This window comes from Equus caballus, chromosome 15 (genome assembly GCF_041296265.1).
Source record: "Equus caballus isolate H_3958 breed thoroughbred chromosome 15, TB-T2T, whole genome shotgun sequence".
In the NCBI taxonomy this organism is placed as follows: domain Eukaryota; kingdom Metazoa; phylum Chordata; class Mammalia; order Perissodactyla; family Equidae; genus Equus; species Equus caballus.
In genome coordinates this window covers 23,229,537-23,250,329 of record NC_091698.1, presented here as the reverse complement: position 1 = coordinate 23,250,329, position 20,793 = coordinate 23,229,537, and the positions used below count along the sequence as shown (strand labels likewise).

The 20,793-nt window shown below is 42.0% G+C and overlaps 1 protein-coding gene across 50 annotated transcripts in view; it reads left to right on the top strand.

Moving 5' to 3' along the window:
* MAP4K4 (mitogen-activated protein kinase kinase kinase kinase 4) overlaps window positions 1-20,793 on the top strand; it is a 187,486-nt gene that overhangs the window by 98,230 nt on the left and 68,463 nt on the right. For all 50 annotated transcript variants that reach the window (XM_023618512.2, XM_070236027.1, XM_070236030.1 and 47 more), the window contains exons 4-5: window positions 18,394-18,519; window positions 19,772-19,882. In XM_023618512.2, coding sequence (XP_023474280.1) covers window positions 18,394-18,519; window positions 19,772-19,882 — 237 coding nt within the window. The remainder of the gene's footprint in view (window positions 1-18,393; window positions 18,520-19,771; window positions 19,883-20,793) is intronic.

Here is a 20,793-nt window from a genome sequence, read left to right as displayed (position 1 = left end):
TTAGTAATCTTTAAATTAGGTACGATGAGATACCCTTTGAAATGTGGTAAATGGTGAAGCGGTCCAGTTGGAAAGAAAAGGTTTCAAATATCCTATGCCCATTCCGTTGAAACACTTCACCTTTTTAAATGGGAAAGCCTTTTAAAGGATTTCATTAGTACTCCTACCCATGTTTTTCTAAATATAATTCCAGTAACTTCCAGTAATTATGGGACCTGAGTATAAATTCATAGCCTAAACTAAACTGCCCATATGATGAAACTTACTGGAATTGCTCACTTTATTAGTCTCTAGATGTCCAGTGAAAATCTATCATCAGAACATACACAGTATCTTAAGTTTATACGACAATGAAAGAGCTTTTAGAATAAGAGCTTTGATTGTTTAATTGGAGAAACCTTACCCCTCCGTCTCGCATCAGCGTCGCATTCTGAGAGAAGGAAAGTGAGAAATCTGTAGTGACAGAATCCCTATCTTCTAATTATTCTGATTTTTGTACTAACCCTATAGACAAGAGGGTTGACTTTAGTGAGATTGCTCTAAAACAGGTTTAGAGAGCCAGCTGGTTGATGGGCTCAGCTGTCAGCTTCCACATCTGCAACGTTGTGGGTGCACTGTGAATCCAGAGATGGCCCTTATGCAGTGCAGGCAGCTGGGCTCTCTCTTCCCGTCATTCCCCGTTAGTGCCCCATGACGGCTCGGCTGTGCCATGGCCTAGACTCTATCCCGTAGATTTTAACTCTGCACGCTAACACGGCACGACGAAGTCTGAGTTATATTCTGACCGTCATCCTGCCCCAAAGCTCCTGTTTGTTTTAATTGTTAACTTTTACGGGTTCACACTTGGCTCTGGGAACCTTGGCCATTGTATGTAGTGCAGTATGTGTTAGAGGTTTCAAATGATCTTTAGAATCATTAAATTATTTCTCTTTTATTTAAAACCATGGTGAGGTGAAAGGAATTGATCTCCTGGCTCCGAATTGGTCTCCCACTCTGATGCACAGGGCAGGCCCTGACTAGATGGAAACTTCCTCCGAGCCCAGACTGCTGCTCTGATCTGATGGGGCCCTGGAGTCCCGGGGGCTTTTCTCCTGGCCTGGGGACCCTGAGCCAGTTCTCCTTTACCCTTGCTTATGTCTAGACGTTCTCAGGCACTTTTTTTGTCTCTCCTAAACATATCTGTGGTGTAGCAACAGAGCCGACAGGTTTGGAAGAAACCACTTCTCAAGGGTATCTGTGTCTACTTAGCTTTGTCTGTATGTGAAGTTTAACATGTATATAGAAAAGTGCACAAATTATAAGTTCAGTAAATTGCCAAAAACTTAACACACCCTACAAGTGAACCAGCACCTAGATCAAGAAACAGAACATCGCCAGCACCCCAGGAGTGCCCTTGGTGCCAACCTTCCAGTCACTAACTCCTCCTGCCAAGAGTAACCACCATCCTAACTTCTAACCTGATAGATTATTTTCGCTTCGTTTATACTTGATGTAAATGGAACCATATGGTACTCTTACGCCTGGCTTCTTTCACTTAACATTGGGTTTGTGAGATCCATTCATATTGCTGCGTATAGAGAGAGTTTATTTATTCTCATTGCTTTTAGTATCCTCTCGTGTCCTACTAGCTTCCAGGTGAGTGCCTCTCTCCTGTAGAGTGTAGAGCTGGCCATGCAGCCTAGCACTGTCTGCTAGGTGCTGAGCTGAATTGCTGGAGAAGTAGAAGGAAATGTGCTGAGTGTAGGAACTTCTCATTTAATGGATAAGAGGTACTGAGGTGCATGTTTTAGGGAAAACCTTCCCTTTATTTCTCGTGTTTTGGGCATGATTAAATATTTCTTTGCTGATTTAATTTTATTTGCTTAACTGCCAGAGTCATGAGAAGGAGTAGGTAATGTTGCTAACTTTTGACGATTAAAGTATTACTTAGGAACTTCTTTCAGAACTCCCATCTTCGTTGGCTTCAGAGCTTTTCCCACTGTTACTGGCCTTCAGCAAAGAGTTTTTACGCAGCGCCCTGGGGGATTCTTGTGTGGCACGCATCTTAGCAGTGACGTCACACTGCTGTTGAGTTTTCATCCTGTTTGCCACTAGTTAGCTTTCCTGCTGAGCCTGCTGCACGGGCAGCGTGTCCTCCCCCTCCTCCCTTAAGGTGTTAGAGGTTTGGAGTGAACTACGGAGGGAGAAATGGAACCAAACAAATAAAATTCCAAGAAGCCTGTGTTCTTGCCCCACCCTGCGCCACTCACCGGCCCGTGCTCCCCTCTCACCGTGGTACCTCACAGACCTTCCCTGAGGCCTCTCGCAGGTCTGCTTTCTTGTTTCCAATGACAGGGATGTTTTAGAACAACCAAGTCTTTGGTCTGACATTTTGTCTTAACTAGGAGAGCCACAGTAACAGTCGTAACTGTTAGGTTGAGGGAATCTGTCATTTTCTGGTATTTCCTGATGATGAATCACCTTCCCATGAGGCCCCTTGGTGAACACTTCTTGTGAAGGAGTGAGAGAAGGTGTTTGTACAAGGGAAGGGTGGACACCTTCTTTGTCGCTGTTCCACTTTCAGTGTGCCTGCGGGACTCGGCAACTTGGAGTCTCCTCTCACTGTTGTTCATTACTGAAGATGCTGGATTTTTTCCCCTGAGGCTTCAACTACAGAAGACTCCCTGATTATTTGTTCCTCCTTAAAACAGTATATTTGGAAAATGACCGCACAGATGTTTTTGTTCAAAAAGGGAAAGGAAGAGAAGGCTGTTGAGGAAGAAGAGGTTACTGTTTGGAGCTGCAGGGTGGAGCAGCGGCGTCCGTCTGAGTCTGTGAGGACGGTGCGCTGACTGACCTGATGGATGTGTGTGATTCGGCACACGCGGAGCGGCGCTGCTCACACCGCGCCGGCAGCCTTTTCTCATCTTCTCCCCTCGCCTTTCTTTTAACCAGACATGGCGCTTCCTTATGATAGTTTGAGTAGATTGACTAACGTCATGTCTTGCTATGTTTGTCTAAGTGCTTTATAATATACCGTGGTTTCAGGATATCTGTGTGTAGGGAGAATGTTAGGGTAACTGCCAATTTCGTTTAGTGATTCCAGAGACAAAAGGAACAAGAAAGTGGTGACACTGATGATCAGAGATGCTTCTTCATAATGAATTCCCACAAAGTGAGTTGTTATTTTCCTCAAGATAAGCCCACTGCCTTACTAGTGACCACCAGTTCTAGTTATTTTCCTCTGTGTGTTTTTGTTTTCCTTGCTAGGAGGATGGGAAGTAGATACTCATTTCCCCTTACTTTGCTGGTGGGGTTGGGGATAACTAGAGATGAGTACTGAATGGTGTGGGTACGTTATGTGTGGGGGTTGTGGCCAGGGAGCTCGTCACGAGCGATTGCTGGCCTCGTACAGATGCAAGGACTCTGCATCTTCTCTTAACCCGTGGAGCCCGTGGCTGGGCCCTACCCTTGGTCCTGATAACAGCAAAATTCATAGCTGGTGCTGCTTCGGGTAACGCTGAGGTCATCACAGATGGTGAATGTTTTCTTAACTGCTCTTGTCCTGATAGCTTAGAAGTACGAGGTCTTTGGGGCCTTTGAATCTTACTGGTTATTTCTGCTTATCTCGATGGTAAGAAAATTAAAATTTATCTCCTCCTTCCCCCAAGAAAAGTTTAGTACACTTATAATGGTGAGTTTTATGGGATATAAATTATAGCTGTTGAAACAAAAAGTTTAAATGACTTCTGGAGTATTGTTTTTGTTTTTTTAATTAATGAAATGTAGATATTCTAGGGAGAAAATATAGAGAAATAAAAAGTTAAAAACGCCTTTCATAATTCTGTTATGTTGGCTTAATTACTGTAGCCTTGTCTAGTCTCAAACGTAGACTTTGTATAACTGATAACCGCCTCACAATACTCTCCCGCCTTTAAGCTTGTTAATAGTGTGTTCACACTCTTTCTGTTGCTGTAGTGGTTACTTCTTCTGTCCGTATGCTTTGTTTGGGCAGTGTGGCCTTCAGATTGGTAAACTGCTGCACAACAGGCCAGTTGAAGTCACTTCATAATACTGTGTAACTAGAAGCACTTTTTGTTTTTATTGTTTTTCCGGTTGGCCTACAAGATCTTGAAAGGTGGACGCTAATTGACACTGTACATAATTAGTTGTTACTTAATCAATATTTTCCTTGACACATGCTCCTTAAATGACAAGATATTTGTCATTACCTTTATTATTTCAACTCATCTGAATATAGAGAAAACTGAAGTTAGGGAATGGAAGTAGTATATGACTTACAAAGTCTGTGACTGTTTGAAACTGATATACTGTTTGAAACCTCTTTGATAGATTTTGTGTATTTCTGCTGATACTCAACTTAAATCTTCCATCAGTTGCTTAATTGAGTTGGTTCAGTCTCAGTATTTGTTTACATATCATCTTCAGCATCTGTTGCTGCATTTGTGTGGAAGGGAAGATAGCCGGCTGCCAGCCTGTCTGTAAGCTGGACTGTGACATCATGTCTTTGATCGATGGACACAGCTGTGGGGTTTCCATGTATGCTTGGCGGCACCAACACCCAAAAACATCTGGTCTAAGAATGCAGTTCTCTTGTCTTGCAACTATATGAAAATTATTTGGTGCATAATGGAATAATGCCAATATATATAGATATAGAAGACACAAGTGACTCACGAGCCCAAATGGTTTTCTGTGCAGACTTGAAGATTTCAGTGATTTGAAAGTATCATTGTCTTATCGTGTACCTATAAATCACTTAGTCCAGTGCCAATGAATGCATGCTAATTTTCTTCATTCTAAGTTTAAGAAATGGCCATTTTGGTATAACAGGTAGCAAAAACATCAGTGAAGACATTGGCCAATCAATCAGTGAATTTAGTTTGATTCAAAGCTCACAAGAATTCCTGTGTCTGAGATGCATTTCTTAGCAGCTCCTGTACATTTTTAGAAGGACTGTTTAGGGAAGATTCCATAGTACCACTGTGGGGTTTTCTCTTTATATAGATATTTAATGTGTACATTAATTTATTATATTTATATTATATATTATGAATTTATACATATAATTTATACACATAATTAATATGTAATTAACCTCCATAGCTCTTGCACTGGCACTTGTAGGGAAGTGCTTTATCTGGATTGACACTTGTATTTATAATATCTGAAAAAGTTCACAATACCATTTAAAAACTCAAAGGTCAGGCCGGCCCGGTGGCTCAGCATTTAAGTGTGCATGTTCCATGTCACTGGCCCAGGGTTCGCCAGTTCGGATCCCGGGTGTGGACATGGCACAACTTGGCAAAAGCCATGCTGTGGTAGGCGTCCCACATATAAAGTAGGGGAAGATGGGCATGGATGTTAGCTCAGGGCCAGTCTTCTTCAGCAAAAAGAAGAGGATTGGCAGTAGTTAGCTCAGGGCTAATCTTCTTCTTCTTCTTCTTCTTCAAAAAAACCACAAACTAAAAAACCCAAAGGTCTCCAGAATTTATTTATTATATTCCTAAGATTTTATGATTTTTTTTCCCCTAAGTAATTAAGGATATCATTGTCGTCAGTTAAAATTAACCATTGAGGGGATCTTAGCTCTGAATAGCAAGCCCCAAGTTAACTTTCATTTACTCTGGACTCTTAAGAGACATTTCTTTTTCTTTCCTTTGATTTTGAGGTTTTCTTTTTAAAATTGTAAGCCTTAGAGAACCTTAGATTTTATTTATTTAATTTTTTTTGAGGAAGGTCAGCCTTGAGCTAACATCTACCATTCCTCCTCTTTTTGCTGAGGAACACTGGCCCTGAGCTAACATCCGTGCCCATCTTCCCCTACTTTATATGTAGGACACCTACCACAGCATGGCTTGCCAAGTGGTGCCATGTCCGCACCCGGGATCCAAACCGGCGAACCCCAGGCCGCCAAAGCAGAACGTGTGCACTTAACTGCTGCACCACCGGGCCGGCCCCAACCTTCAATTTTAAATTCAGTCTTTCCCCCTGTTCTGTATCTGTGCTCTAGTTAGATAGATGGATCAACCTGATTAATTCTGCACACACAGGCTGCAGTACTCTTGTGTGCCGGTCTTTGGCACGAAGCTTAGTACTCAATAGAAAGACTACCCATTGCATGTACACAAGTGTGTAAACATCCATGCACAGTGAACGAGCACTGTTGATGGACTCGTGAGGTTGCCAGTTTGTGCTGAGCCTGTCAGGAAAAGGGGATTTTCTTGATTTCTCTTACAGACTTGTTTTGTTTTATTGATAACTTAGTCTAGGCTCTAGGAGTGTGAAAGTAGTTGTGCTGGCCTCTGAGTGTTCTTGCTTCATCCTGTATACTGCCTGATTCCTCTCGTCTGGATTTCTTTTATCCTGGCTCTTCCCAGCCCCCTTACTCTGTAAGATCTGCCCACATGCACCTCAGGAGGTCTTTCCTCGCTCTCCAGGGCAGCTAGTTAGTTGCCCTTTCCTGACTCTGTCACCAGCCATCCATCTCTGAGTCCTGTTCCTGCGTTCGCTCTTTCCAGCACCTGCACAGTGTCTGTTAAGAAGAGGGCTCTCAGAATGCTGGTTGAATGCACGTGCATCAGTGGATGGGCATCTGCAGCGACGGGATTCTTGCTAAAAGGCTGTCAAGAAAAGTGACATAGCAACTTCTCAGCCTTCATTTTTCGGGTCATGGCAGATGGTAAATTTGGTGGATTGTGTTGCTGGTTGGAGGTGGATGAGTTGGGCAGGTTCCAACATGATAATATCCTGCTTTGGGTTTATGAGTTTGGGTTGGTGAGTGACCTTTCAGGTTTTCATTGGAGGAATTTGTTTGAACGTGTAACTAAGAGGTTTGCATTTTGGCCTCTATAAATCAGTGTGTACTCTCAGAGAAGGAGATACCATGGTATGTGTGTTCGCGATAGTGATGGTTTACTTTCCTTCCTTCCTTTTTCCTTTCCTTTTGTGCAGAAATCCAGCCCCCTGTTACCTTTACTGTAGGCTTGGGGTAGTTTGTGTTCCTTTTTCTTGCCCTCTGTGCGAATTCCACTTTTAAAACAATTACTGCGACTTGGCCAGCCTGACTCAGGAGGCACCACACAAGCTCTCTCCATGTGTTTTGCTTCGTAGTCATTCAGAATGCAGGGAGGACTGTAAGGGAGGGTAGCGTTGTTCTTGAGGGAGTGGCATTGTTTGACTGTTGCCAGACGGATGGCATCTGTAGTGTCCCCAGGGCTGCCTTTCAGATCTCTCTTCCAGGGACTCGAGCCTGCAGTTTATTGTCTTGCTCTGTGTGTGTGTGTATAGAAGGAGGAAAAATGGATTAAGGGATATGATCTCAAGTTAATGAGCTATTTTTATACCAATATGGGTTCTTACAATTTTGTGAAATGTAGTAGGTAATAGACTGCCCTGAAGTTTTATATAAAGTGATTAATAACAAAAAGTTTGCTAATCACTTATCTTTTTGGTGATGTAAAAAAAGAAATTTACACCTTTCCTTTCTTTCCATAATTGCTCTGCAGCTGGCTGGCTGCTGATTGGGGCGATGGGGGACTGCAGGAGGTAAAAGGGGCAAGGTTAAGATAGGATATGGACTGGTGTCTGCAAAATGCGTGGAAACTTTATTTTTGTTTGCCTGTTTAAATTGGGTTACTTTAATCCTGTATTATTGCCTTCCACTCTAAAATTAAAGATTTATTTTCTGGAAAATAGTTTTTAATTCCTGCATGCAATAAAATTCACATTTTAAACAATAACCCTTGTGTATCTTTTAAAATCATATTCAAAAGAAAAATTATTTTCTGATAAAAGACAAATAGTACTATCAGCAGTAATATGTATTGTGTTCAGAGCATGTCTCGGAATGAAGACACTAGAAATGAAGCTGTAGCAGCAGAGTGAGTAGGAGCCCGTGGGAGCGATAACATTCCTTAAGGCTTCAGAATACAGTTCATTGACATCACTCTCAGCAACGAATCTTCCTATTTCTAATTGATTCACATATTGAAGATAATTGGTTGTCCGTCCCCTCCAATCTTTTTGGCATCTGAATTTTTGGCATCTTTTCACGTTTTTCCAAGAGGAGCGCCCGCAGTTTATCACTGAGTCTTTGTGTGAGCAGCGGTAACAGCATATATAGTTCAGGACGCAATTGCTAGTTATTCTTCAGCGACACAGCTAACCTCACTATAGCAGCCAGGAAGGAATAGGTTACGGTGGTGTTGACGGTTTTGGTGGCTGGCTGTTGGTTTAATTGATGGCTGGCATCCTTGCTTTGGTCTTCTTAGCCCATCACAGCAGTGAGTTGATAAGCCTGGCATAATGTGTGCTGATTGCCTGTCAACGTCCTTGCTCCCAGAGGGCAAGTGATGCCAGAGTCACGTGGTCCGAGTTTACCAGGGCTGCTTCAGGAATTCTTTGTGTTCAGAATTGTATTAAAGGCTCAGTTTATAAAGCTAAAGATAATTATAGTTCATTTTCCAAACATCGTATTTGAGTACCTACTATGTGCTTGGTACTATGAGGGTCTTTGCATGTTACCTAAGTTTTTCATTCACCCTCTCTAGATTGTGACTCATGAGCCGAGAATGGATTAGAGCTTCCTCATCTTGCGTGTAAGGAAACTGAGGCTCAAGGATTTACTTTCTTTTTCTTTTCTTGAAGATCACCTATCTTACCAGTATCCAGCTGTAAACGGTTGTACACATCTAGTGTGGTGGGCACTGTCAGGGGTACGGAGATGAACAAGATAGAGTCCCTGCCTTCCTGGGGCTTATGTTCTCATAGAGAAGGTAGATTTTGAACTACTCATTGTAGGACGATGTGTGCTGTGAAAGACAGTACCTGTCTGTCTGCAGAGCATGTGACTTTTATGCTACTGAATGTTTCTCTTTGCCTTTCTGGGTTCTTCTGGAGCTTGAGATGTGCGGTTGGCATGGCTGTGGTGCAGAGGTGGAGGGAGGCTTTTGGAGAGGAGGGGATTTCTCCAGCTTGGGGGCAGGGGACACATCTTGATGAATTTCTGTGGCAGAGTGTAAACCATCCAACAGGACTTTTCCCAAGAAGGCCCAATGACCCAGTGGGCTGTAGCCGAATATACTGGTTTGGTTTCAGAACAAAACTTCTCTTTTGGGTTTTTTTAAGTGATAGGAGGTCAGTTTACATATCTGGTCTAGTGCAGATGGTGCCCTGTAGAACCAGATCCCTCGTAGGCGGATTCCGTGGGGTAGGTTTCCTGTTGGGACGTTGAAGCTTCTGATTCTGTAGTCCTCTCATTTTCTCTCTTCACATGATTTATGTTTCTAAAAAGTAGAGAAAATTGGGAGGGAAAGATTTTAAGTTATTTTCCTACTTGGAATTGAAAAATAAGCAGGTGAGGTTTAATTACTGCAGTCACTATTACTGGTGCCATCCTATAGCTTTCCTCTGCGCCACAGTAGTGAGAAAAGAAGTGTTGGAGTGGTCTACACTTGCGTGCTAAATCCCCTCCCCAGAATATCGAGTAGACGCCATGTGACACTGCCAAATGAAGGCTCTTACGTGAGTTTGTCACCTAAAATCTCTTAAATGGGCGTCTGTCAGGAGTTGGAATATCTTGATTCTGTTTTCTGTTTTATGCAAAGATATGTGAAACTTAGTCATGTCTTCTTGAATGACTTCTGTGGAAAGCATCTTTGAATACTCAGAGCTGAGGGAATGGTTCTTCATTTGTGGTTTTCATGAGAATCTTCCAGAGACTTCTCCAGCACGTGAAATATGTTCAGAGGTCACTCAGTTGTATTTGAGTGGAGATGTCCATTTCAGAACAAAGAGGGGGATTTCTCTCCAGAAATGCGAATTATCCAGAATGAATAGAATTATTTGAGAGTAACAAAATGGCAGTGTACATACATTTAAACTACAGCTTATCTCCTTGTTGCCATAATTGGCACACCATAGCAAATTCCAGTTATGCGGCAAGCACCAAGAGCCAGGGTGGAAGTTTTTGGTATAACACTATGACATTTGAAAGATAGTTTGCCGAGGGAAGATTTTATTGCTTTTCTCTAGGTGATCATTGGTTGATTTCTTCTTTTTCCTTTTTTCACTCACTTACTGTGGTGTATCATGAAACATGTCAGCGTAATATAAGCAGAAATTAGAATAGTTTATGAATTAGGGGGAAGTGGGGCAGACAGGAAGAGTGAGAGAAAGATTAAGGTAAAACTATGAGACATTCCAAGAATCTTTGCGTGGCCGCTAAATATCCTCAAGGTCAGAATTAGAAACTCACTGAGCTAGGTAAATACTGACCGTTAGACACCGTGCGCTGCTAACCTGGCGGTGAGCACTTCTCCACGTGTGCTCTAAAGAGTAGTTGCTTGCTTCACTCTGGCGGCTTCTGTACTTTTGATTCTGATTCAGGCATAAGCTAATAGCTTCCTGATAGCAGTTGAGATCAAACAAAAATTGTTTTAATGATCTCATCAAAAGTAGGGTGATTTTGCACATTAGCTTCGTTCAGGTTTTTTCCTATGAGTGATTTAAGTTTTTTTAAAAAATTATGATTATATTCTTTTAGTGATGAGAAAGTGGAGCAGATGGTCTGTGTGATGTGTGGCGTTTTTACTTTGCCGCCCTGGTTGAGGAATTGGAACATTTGTAAATCCACGTTGTTGCTTTCTAAATGCTCTGGGTTCTCATTTAGTGGACCATATGAAACACACCGAGTGTCACATTCCTTCAGAGGCCAGTGCCCGAAGCGTGTGGTGGGGACTGCCTCCTGAGGCGCAGGCACAGGGATAGGGGGTCTAGAGTTGTCCGCTACTTGTGTCATCTGTGTCAGTTCTGGTTGATCTCCCCGCCCCGTATTTGTTTCTGCTCTCCTGCTCCTTGCAGGCCTGGTAATTTTTAATTGGATGCCAGACGTGTGAGTTTTACTTATTGGGTATTGGATATTTTATATTCTTATAATTTTCTTGAGCCTTGCTCTGGGATGCAGTTAGTTACTTGGAAACGGTTTCATCCTTGTAAGATTTGTTTGTTGGGATCAGATCAGAATTTAATCTGGGGCTGATTTTGCCCCACTGTTGAGGCAGGAGCCTGCTGAAGGCTGTACCCAAATTCCCGTGAGTGGTGAGATTTTCCAGTCTGGCCAGTGCAGCAGGCACTATTCCCTGTCCTTGTGAGCACGGGGTGTGGCTCCCCCTGCTCCTTTTGGGGGGTTCTCTCCCTGACCTCAGGTAGTTTCCTAATGAGGATGTGTGGAGCCGTGCCTGCAGAGTATTCAAGGGGCATCTCATCTCCAGAGCTCGCTCATGCTTTCTGTGCAGCTCTCTCATCTCTGGTCTTCTGTCCTGCAAGCTTCTAGCCGCCCTGGACTCCCCAGCTTCTCAGCTCTGTATCCTCAACTCTCAGACTCTTCTGGGCTCTGATTGGGTTTCCTCTCCCTTTGCTGCAGCTGGGAAAATCTCTCAAGGCAGTATGCTTGGGCAATTGTAGGGCTTTCCTCACAGTTCCCATCTCAGGTGTCACTGTCCTTCATTCCTTGATGGCCAGTGTCTTAAAATTTTTTCATTTGTTTAATTTTAGTTCACATGGGAGACTAAATCTGGTCCTTTTTTTGAGGAAGATTAGCCCTGAGCTAATATCTGCCGCCAATCCTCCTCTTTTTGCTGAGGAAGACTGGTCCTGAGCTAACACCTGTGCCCATCTTCCTCTATTTTATGTGATGCCTGCCACAGCATGGCTTGACAAGCAGTGCATAGGTCCACACGGGGGATCTTAACCGGCGAACTCCGGGCCACTGAAACGGAATGTGTGAACTTAACCGCTGCGCCACCGGGCCGGCCCCCACTTCATTCTTTTTAATTGAAGACTTTGTCCGGAGCTCAGCTTTGTCTGACTTGCCATGTCAGATTTGTAAGCAGGAGCTCTTGTGCATGTGAGCACACAAATGGGTTCAGAAGAAACGCACAAACATATGCTGTTTACCACATTCATACCTTCTTCAGAGCCCTGTCCCTTGTTGCCATTCCTCACTTGGGCCTGATTTTAAGGTTTTAAGCAAGACTATTCACTGTGCAAGTATTCTTTCCCTGCTTGCACTATGGGAAACTTCATGGGGTTTGCCACTGGCTTAGGGCAGGGTAGGAGTGGACTGAGGCAAGATTCTCTTTAAGGGATCCTCTGGCAGGGCGGGAAGTGAAGACAGCATGATGGGTGATCCTGGGCTCCATTTACCTTCTCCTTTGCTCCAGGAAAAACTGTAGCTTGGAAATTTCCGATCTCAAGAAGTTATGGGTCTGGATGGGTACCATTTAGCAAACAGGAAGAAATGATCATGAAAGCCAGAGCTCTGTGGTGCCACTGGCTCAGCAGAAGGCAGATTAGCCAGTAAGCTTCTAGTTCTTCAACCTCCCTGCACAGCTAACCGTTGGTGGACAGCAGGGAGATGGGCAGTGACTCGAGAATGGCAAGGACGGGCTGAGGACCCTCAGTCCAGGGAGACGGGGAGCTGGACCATATGAGTTGCCAGAGAGAAACTCATTTTGAATTCTTATGGAGCTAACTCCTTTATCCTAAACTCTTAAGTTTTTTTTCCTAATTAGAAAAATAGTACATGTCAATTGTAGAAAATGAGTTAAGGTAAAGAAGAAAGTATCTATAACCCAGAGATAATCTTTGGTAACATTTCTTCTTCTTTTTTCTTTCTGTATACTCATTAAAACATGTATGTAGTTATCTAAATATTCTTGCATGCTTGTGTTTGAATGGCAAAATGTTGATGTCAAGAACATATTATTTTGTTCCCTTCTGAGTATTTTGGATTACTGATCTTCTTTTGGTCTCATAATATGATTTCAAGTTTGATTATGTAGGGAGGAAAAAGTCTTTCTACCCTTCTAGTTCTTGACCAGGGGCTCTGTAACAAGACAGGTTAGATAGGAAAACAAACAGAAGTTTGTTAACGTGTGTATTTCATATATACGCAGGAGCCTTCACAAGAAAAATGGAGAGCCAAAGAAGTGGCAAACCCAAATGCTTTTACAGTAGGTTGGACAAAGAGAGGCAATTGTGGAAGAGCAAATAAAATATATGGGGAGGCTAAAGGGAGCTAAGAGTTATTTTAACAAGGTTTGCTTGTACAGAATTCTTTTGGCCTTGACTCCCAGTCTCTGATAAGAATGTTTTTTTCCAACTGGTGCAGGAAGGATATCTTTCACAGGGGAGTTTTATCTCTTGCTTTCAGGAAAAAAAGGGGAGGTCAGAGAACTCTTCTTGCACCTGCTATTTTTCAGGTGCTTTTAGTTCAAAATAATCCTCATGTCAAAGAAGCACATTTTGGGGTGACATATTCTAGTTTCCTTCAATTACAATCAAGTGTTTTGGTGGAGGATTTGATTTTGGTCACACTGGCCCTTACCTGGTAGATCTGCTTTTCATTTCAGTCAGGATCTAGGTTTCAGGTCCTTGCTTTATTTAGGGTCCCCAATAGCAAGTACTCTGTGTGTGTAACTAATTCCCTAATGGAGGAGGAAGATGGATGGATTCTAAAATTGAGTAGTAACGTGAACTATTTCCAGTTACAATATCGAAGCCACTCGTTCCCATGGTATTGTGTCCTGTAGATTGGAGCTTGACAAGGCAACTGTCAAGGCAACTTAAGGCAAAACATATCCCATTGCTAAGTGACACATGACTGTATTTTCATTCTAAGTGTATATTCATCTATACATTTTAGTGGTGAAATCTGCCAGGGATATTTGCATATCTCATTTTGTCAGTCCTCTCTTCAACTAACAAAGATAGAGTGAGTAATGAATTGCCCTTCCTTTTTTGTTCAACTCTGAGTGATTAGACTTGATTCTGTAAAGAGAGTACACTGGGAACAAAGATGATGTAGTTCAGAACATTTCCCAATCCTCTTGGATCCTCCCAGGTAGCTTACTTAAGGTTGGCCTGTCTCCTTACGTAGTTACGGCCATCAGTTGAAGGATAGAGAATTTAGGTAACAAGAGTTTAAACAACATTTTAAGGAGTCATTACAAAAAAAACCCCCACTAATAATATGCACTCTTGTATGTTCAGGTGGTAGAGTGGGCAGGGCTTGTCATATGACTCATTTACAAACCCATAGCTGCTTTTGAAAATTACCACTATTCAGATGTTCTCCCCTCCCCCATCCCCTAGCAGCCAAGGAAGGCAACAGAAGACTCCTGGCCGAGTCACATCCCAGCCTGAGACAAAGACCTTTTCTGTGGGAGTTCACTCCCACTGGTTGGAATCCAAAATGCTAATTGGCATCAGCTGCATTAAATCACTAAGTAGAGGCTAGCAGCTGCCTCATCTTTGGAGAAAACCAGGAGGGAGCCTTCCCTTTCTTAGCAAAAAGTCCTCTCTCCTCTGTTGTTACCCTTAATTTTTTTTTATTTGTATATGATTGTGGCCTCCTAAAGAGGAGAGTGAAGGGCAAAGTCATTTGGACTTGGCCTAGACACATGGGATATAAAAACTTGTGTGATGTGGTTTTGCCAATTCCACTTTCTTTTCATAAGTGGGATTTATCGTTGTTTTTAAATTTCAGTTATAGCCTGCTGCCAGGTCTGTTTCTGCTGTATCTTCTCAGGTTAGAGGAGGTATTTGTTTTTGGTGGTGGTGGTGGGTGTGATGTGTATGTATTTAAATGTTAGAGTGAGACCACCAAACTTGTTTTTTAATGACCAAAGGGAGATTTGAACTCAGAAGTTGGTTCATTATTACTGTACCCTAAAGACAACATAAAACACTGTATTATAAACATCAGTCATAATTAGGGTTCCAGTTGTAGTTGGCCCAAAGCCGTTGGCAGATTCTGTACTTCTGATGCTTTTTCTCCAAGGTGGGCACTCTTAATTAGACAATAAAGGACAATTAGTGCTGCTAAATCCCTTTTTATTTTATAAGATGTGTAATAGTTACCTATTTTAAAATCATAGAAGCAGGAGAGGAATGTTCAAGTATATATGAATTTTACCCTAAAAAGTAATTTGAGAGGACAGTATGCTTTCCTCTCAGTATCTTTTGTAGTTCAGTTTCATACGCTTCCAGGATTTGGCTACTTAAGACCTCGGAAATAATTCTGGTAAGCAGCATTGATCTGATTGCTGTATTTCTGGAAGATATTTGGATGGTTCAGTCATATTAGAAAAGGTATTGCCAAACTTGATTGTATTTAAGTTATTATAATATTTCGTTGATTCTAATATGCAGCCCAATTTCAAGGATGTAACGATGTGTGTCTTATGGTTGATGGTGAATCATAATTTCATTACGTAAAGTAATTGTGTGTCTCTATCTAGCACATCTTAGATTTCAGGGAAGTACATTGTGCCATGATAATCAGCCAGCAGTGTTTACCAATATGCAGAGTAAGTGTTCTTCACACCAGTGTACAGTACTGAATTTAAGCCTATAAGAATTTTTAAATGTATAACATGTATAAGGATTTTAACTCAATGGGCTCTAAAAACATCAAGTGCCTGTGGAAGCTCTTGATTCTTTTTATAAAGAGTGGTGAACAAGTTAGGTTCTAGAAGACATTGGTTTGTGTCACTAAAAGAAAAAAAATATTGAAACTAGTCAAAATATGTCATGATCCTTAACTCTACCTCAAGAAACTTCTCACGGGAGAATTGTAGGTAGCATTTGCTTTCTGTCAAGAAGTGAGAAGTACTGGCAAGATTGTAGGGAATAATGACCCTTGGAGGAATGTAGCGGGTCTGAGGAGGGCGAGGGCTGGAGTTCGGGACCAATCCATACAGCGGAGTCTGTGCCATCCAGTAGGACGCAAAGTGATTCGCTGCTCTTAGCAAAAAACAAAATTAAAATCAATATTTTCATTTTTCCCTATTTAGTTCAACATTGTTCTTTGTGTTTCTGTGTAGTCCTTATACCCCAGGTCCTTGTTGGTTTACTGATTTGGGACAAAAGGAAAAAATCAAACCTTTAGTTCACTCTGTAAACACCTGGTTGCAGTCCAGTGTATGAAAAGTGTCTGTTTGACTTTTTGGGGCCCAATATGTTAAACTGTGGGCCTCGTCCCAGGAGTAACACCACGTGCCTTTCTAACAGCAGCATGTTTATGACCATAGGCACGTGTCGGTTTTTGTTAGGAACCTGTAAGTCTTGACAAGCCTCATTAGGCCTGTCCCGGGCTGCTCAGGACCCGCAGATAACTGTCGGGACCGACTCAAGAAAGAGCAGGCTCCGTGTGCCCTGTCCCAGCACGTTGTGGTCACTACACACGATGAGCACGAATGTGATCGTGTGGAAACAGCATAAGATAAAGCTTTTGATGAACTGGGCTTTCCAGTTCTCTTTGGGGCATGCCTCCTTGTGCCTTCTGTTTTACATTTTAGTATTTTAAAGTTCCTGTGAAGAAAGGTTCCAAGTAGAAGTGTGTTATCCTGTAATACTAGCCAGGCTAATCACTTGCTTTGTTTAGAATTAAGATAGTTATCCTATATCTCATTTTTTATTACTACTTTAAACACGCCCATGTTTAAATCACAGATTGAAATGGTACTCACTTGGTGTGATTTTCGTGTATACAGGGTTTGAATGAGAATTATTACACAGACCATTGTATAGACTGTACTTGGCCATGTGGCTGTGCTCTGTTTGCGGTCATCCTCTGCCAAAGTCCATGACAACTGTGCCTGCAGCATGCGGGCTGACGTTCTAATACTTACGTCTCGGGGCCAGGCTGGGCACCACCACCTGGAGAATCACTGTTCTAAGATGATTACATTTTTTGTTATCTCTTTGGTTTCTAAAGCAGTGATGTACAACTAAGGCTTGTATTTTAAAAGACGATTTCTTGTTTTATTTGGTCTCATCATTAATATTAACATAGTGAATGGTGTTGCTGCCTTTGTCTTAAAGAACAGTGTTCGTAAACCAAACTTACTTTAGGCCTGTGAGGCCTTATGTGCAGGTTTTGAAGATGCTAGGCTGCAACAGCAGGTTTCTTCAGTGTGTGTGTGTGCGCGCGTGCACGCGCACGTGTGTGTGCGTGCGCGTGTGTCCTGTGCGCTCGCTTCACCTTCTCTTCTCTGTTAACGTCTTCCTTATTCCCCTCCCATGGTGTGTGTGTGCCCGCACACCTGCACACTGACAACGCAGTCTCTTTTTCCTGTGTGTGTACACACGCGCACCTAGACTGCTCAGAAGCCCTCAGCCTTTCCTGGAGAGGGAAGAACAGTCAGATGTGGAATGAGGATGTCACTGTAGGGAAGTCAGGAAGTGTTAGGAGCCAGTCATCGTTTCCTTTTGAAAATGTATGTAGTAAAGGGAATTCTAGAGATCTGCGTATCAGATTTTTCTCAAAGATGCTCTTTGTCTTGCCTCGAACACTGCTTTCCTAACCAAGCCTGACAGTCTCTTTTCCTGCACATTTTCTCTTTTTTCTCCCTTTAATTCTGCTTTTCCCTCATTCTCATGCTACCTGTAAGTCTTCCTCAGCATCACTCTTTACAGGTAGTTTGGCAGCATCCTCTCTTTGTGCTGTGTTTATGCAACAAGGGACAGGATGCCCGTGTGGGTGCTGCTTCTCCCAGGGGTGTGGGAGCGAGAAAGGCGCAGACTGGCAGCCTTCAGCCTTCACGAGGGAAGCTTATTTTTGTTTTCCAGACCTGTGTCACCATCTGTTTCCTTCATTCCCCCTCTGATCTTCTCACACAAACTCTGTGTTTCTTCCTCTGCTCATCTTATTTTAATAAAGCAGGAGGCTGGGGGATGAGCCAAGTCTGAAGCAGCCCGCTGTCACCGAGTGATGTTTTGTTACTGGGGCTTGCTGGACTCACCTGAGTCTCTTCGGGTAGCAGCTTCTCGTGGAGCACGCCGCCATCCAGGGCCCGCCGGCCGGTCTGTGGTCCATTCCCTTGCCCAGGCCTCTCCAGAGGGCGCTGCTCTTGTGCGAGGCTGTTAGAGGCGAGCCTTCTCTGCCTCGGGTCTCCCAGAGGATTTCTGTTGACAGATGTTTTCTAGACAAGAAACCGCCTTTCCTGGTAATTAGTTGAAATAGTAACAGTAAGTCTTCTGCCCCCATTTTTACAGGTGAGCAAATTGAGGCCCAGAGAAGTGGAGCAAATTCCCTGAGGTCACATAGTGGAATAGCTGGGATCCCAAATGCTCTGTGCTTCCTGCTGCTTCCTCTATTCGTCTTTACCTTTTATACTTCATGCATTTCTTGCATAGCTTGTAATCACCTTTCCAACAATGAGTCGCGTTAAAGTTCCCAGTTCTTGGCATAAGGATGAAATGAATGTCTCTCTCTACCTTACTGGAGGGACTGGACATTTCTATTATTGCCTGTGTGGGGAAAATAAAATGATGTATGTCATTCAAAAGCCACACATTTTATTTTTATTTTTATTTTTTCTTAAGGATGAAGAGGAGGAAATCAAACTGGAGATAAATATGCTGAAGAAATATTCTCATCATAGAAATATTGCAACATACTACGGTGCTTTTATTAAAAAGAGCCCTCCAGGACATGATGACCAACTCTGGGTAGGCAAATGTTTCCTGAGTGTTTTGGGGGTTTTCTCTGGTTATATTAAAAGAGCATTCAGGACCTTCCAGAGGGAGGGGAGAGAAAGGCAAAGAAAAAGGAGTTAGTGTTAGGGACCTTCCTTGGCCCTCTTGGTTGAAGGTGTACTCAATGTTTATTTTCATGTTGATTTCACATTGTATGGAAAGAGTTAACTTTGTGTTTCAGGAATCAAATGTCATGTTTTAAAAGGAGTATAACCAAATAGCAAGGAAATTAGAAGCTTGAAAATAAAAGCAGTAGAATAAAAGCTTTTCTTTATGAAAAACATGGAAGCTCAGCTACCACTTGGAAGTGAGGGACAAATCACAAGGATACCAACTTACGTCAGTAATTTGTTAATAATATTAATGATAATGGTTAATTAAAAACCGTAAATTCTAGAGAAATTTCTAGAATTGAAACATTCAGCTTCATCTCTGTTGAACACGTTTCTATTCAAGATGATGACACTGAGATACTGTCAGATCTGTGGTTATCACATCAGTTGTGCCAAAGGTGCTGAACTTATAAAGCTGGAAGATAGATTAATACTTAAAATTTTTTTTAAAAGCCATTGTAGAAAATTTGCAAAATTAAGAAGGTAAAAGGGAAACAATTACCTTTATCTTCATTGCCCAAATCCAATCGTAGTTAAAATTTTAGAAAGTTCAATTTGTTTTCTAGGCACTTTAAAAAATATACTTGTGTTCATATTGTTCATTTAGATATTATAAATGATAATATTTTTAAAAATTATGTACTGCTTAAAAATAGCATTTCTCTTTTGTACTAAACTCAGTTAACATAAAATAGTTTGAGAATGACAGTGTGTGAAAAATAGGACATCTTTGACTGGCAAATGAAGAAGAATGTTAGAGAGTATTTCTATCAGATTTCTGATAGTTGGGCATTAATTAAGAACAAAATGGTCCTCCCATAGGCGTGTGTTTATGAGGGAGAGGGAGCGCTTCAGAGCCTCCACGTGGGTGATGTGCTGTAAAATCTCAGAGACTCTCAGTCTCCTGGAGTGAATAGACATAGTGGACAAGCTGGATGGTGAAATGAGCGCTCAGTAATTTGGATGCCTCCAGAATGATCATGTGTTCCTGTCTTTAGGAAAGGTGGAAGGGCTTGGGCTGCTCTCCCGACTTCTCTGGGGTGTGTACTGAATCTGTATGCTCTCACTAGCTGCCGGGATGTGTTAGTCACAGTGTCTTGTCTGCCCTATAGCTTGTGATGGAGTTCTGTGGGGCTGGGTCCATTACAGACCTTGTGAAGAACACCAAAGGGAACACGCTGAAGGAAGACTGGATAGCTTACATCTCCAGAGAGATACTGAGGGTAAGGAGAGGGCGCCGCTTTGGTGCCCCACACGTAGTCTTGTGTTTCTGTTTACATCCTAGTCACAGGTGTTTCTTGGCATTAGTTGTAACTGTACAGATTACTCTTTTTGTGACATCCAGGGGCTCTGTATAGCTAGTTAGCTTTGATAGTTTAAGCTGCATCACAGTTTTGACTCTGGCAAGCACCTAAAGAAAGTAGACTTAAACAAAAAATGGTTTTTCTGTATTTCCCTGAATTCATCCTCCAGGCATTAAAAAGAAAATCAGAGTGGAGGGGAAAAGAAATAATCTCTAACTATTGTTTTTATAGGAATCCTGTGTCTAAGCTTTTAAATCAATATTGATGGTGCTGAATGCTGGCTTTCAAAATCATTTTGTGGACTTTGGCGTTAACTGTTAAAATCTGTTGTAATATTTTTGAGGAGAAGTTCTAATGTTTAATGTTATTTCCAGCCAGTTGGAAAGCTGGCTTATGATCTTAAGAGTAAGTTTCTGAACTACTGTTTTAGCAGCTTCTAAATAATTCCTTCTAGTAGTAGAGCCATCCTGACAGCACGGGCAGAGGGTTTGAATATTTACTATTTGAGAAGTGCATGTGAGTGGCCAGGGGGCCTCTGTCCTTTGGTCAACCATCACGGTTTTTCTCTCTACTGCTAAATTACGCACTTAAATTATTTGGTTGGATTTCATTTACACAACATATTTTAAAAATAAAGACTATGGAGTTAAACTGGAGTTTAATTCTTATGCTTCCCTCACTAATGAAAAAATCTATTGTTACTTTATTTTTCATTTATGGGTAAATTTGCCCCAATTTTTATATTTAAGTTTCATAGACAACTGTAGGTTTGAAAAATGCCATGTAGAATTCATAGAGATAAGTTTTAATTTCTTTTTTATTATTTTATG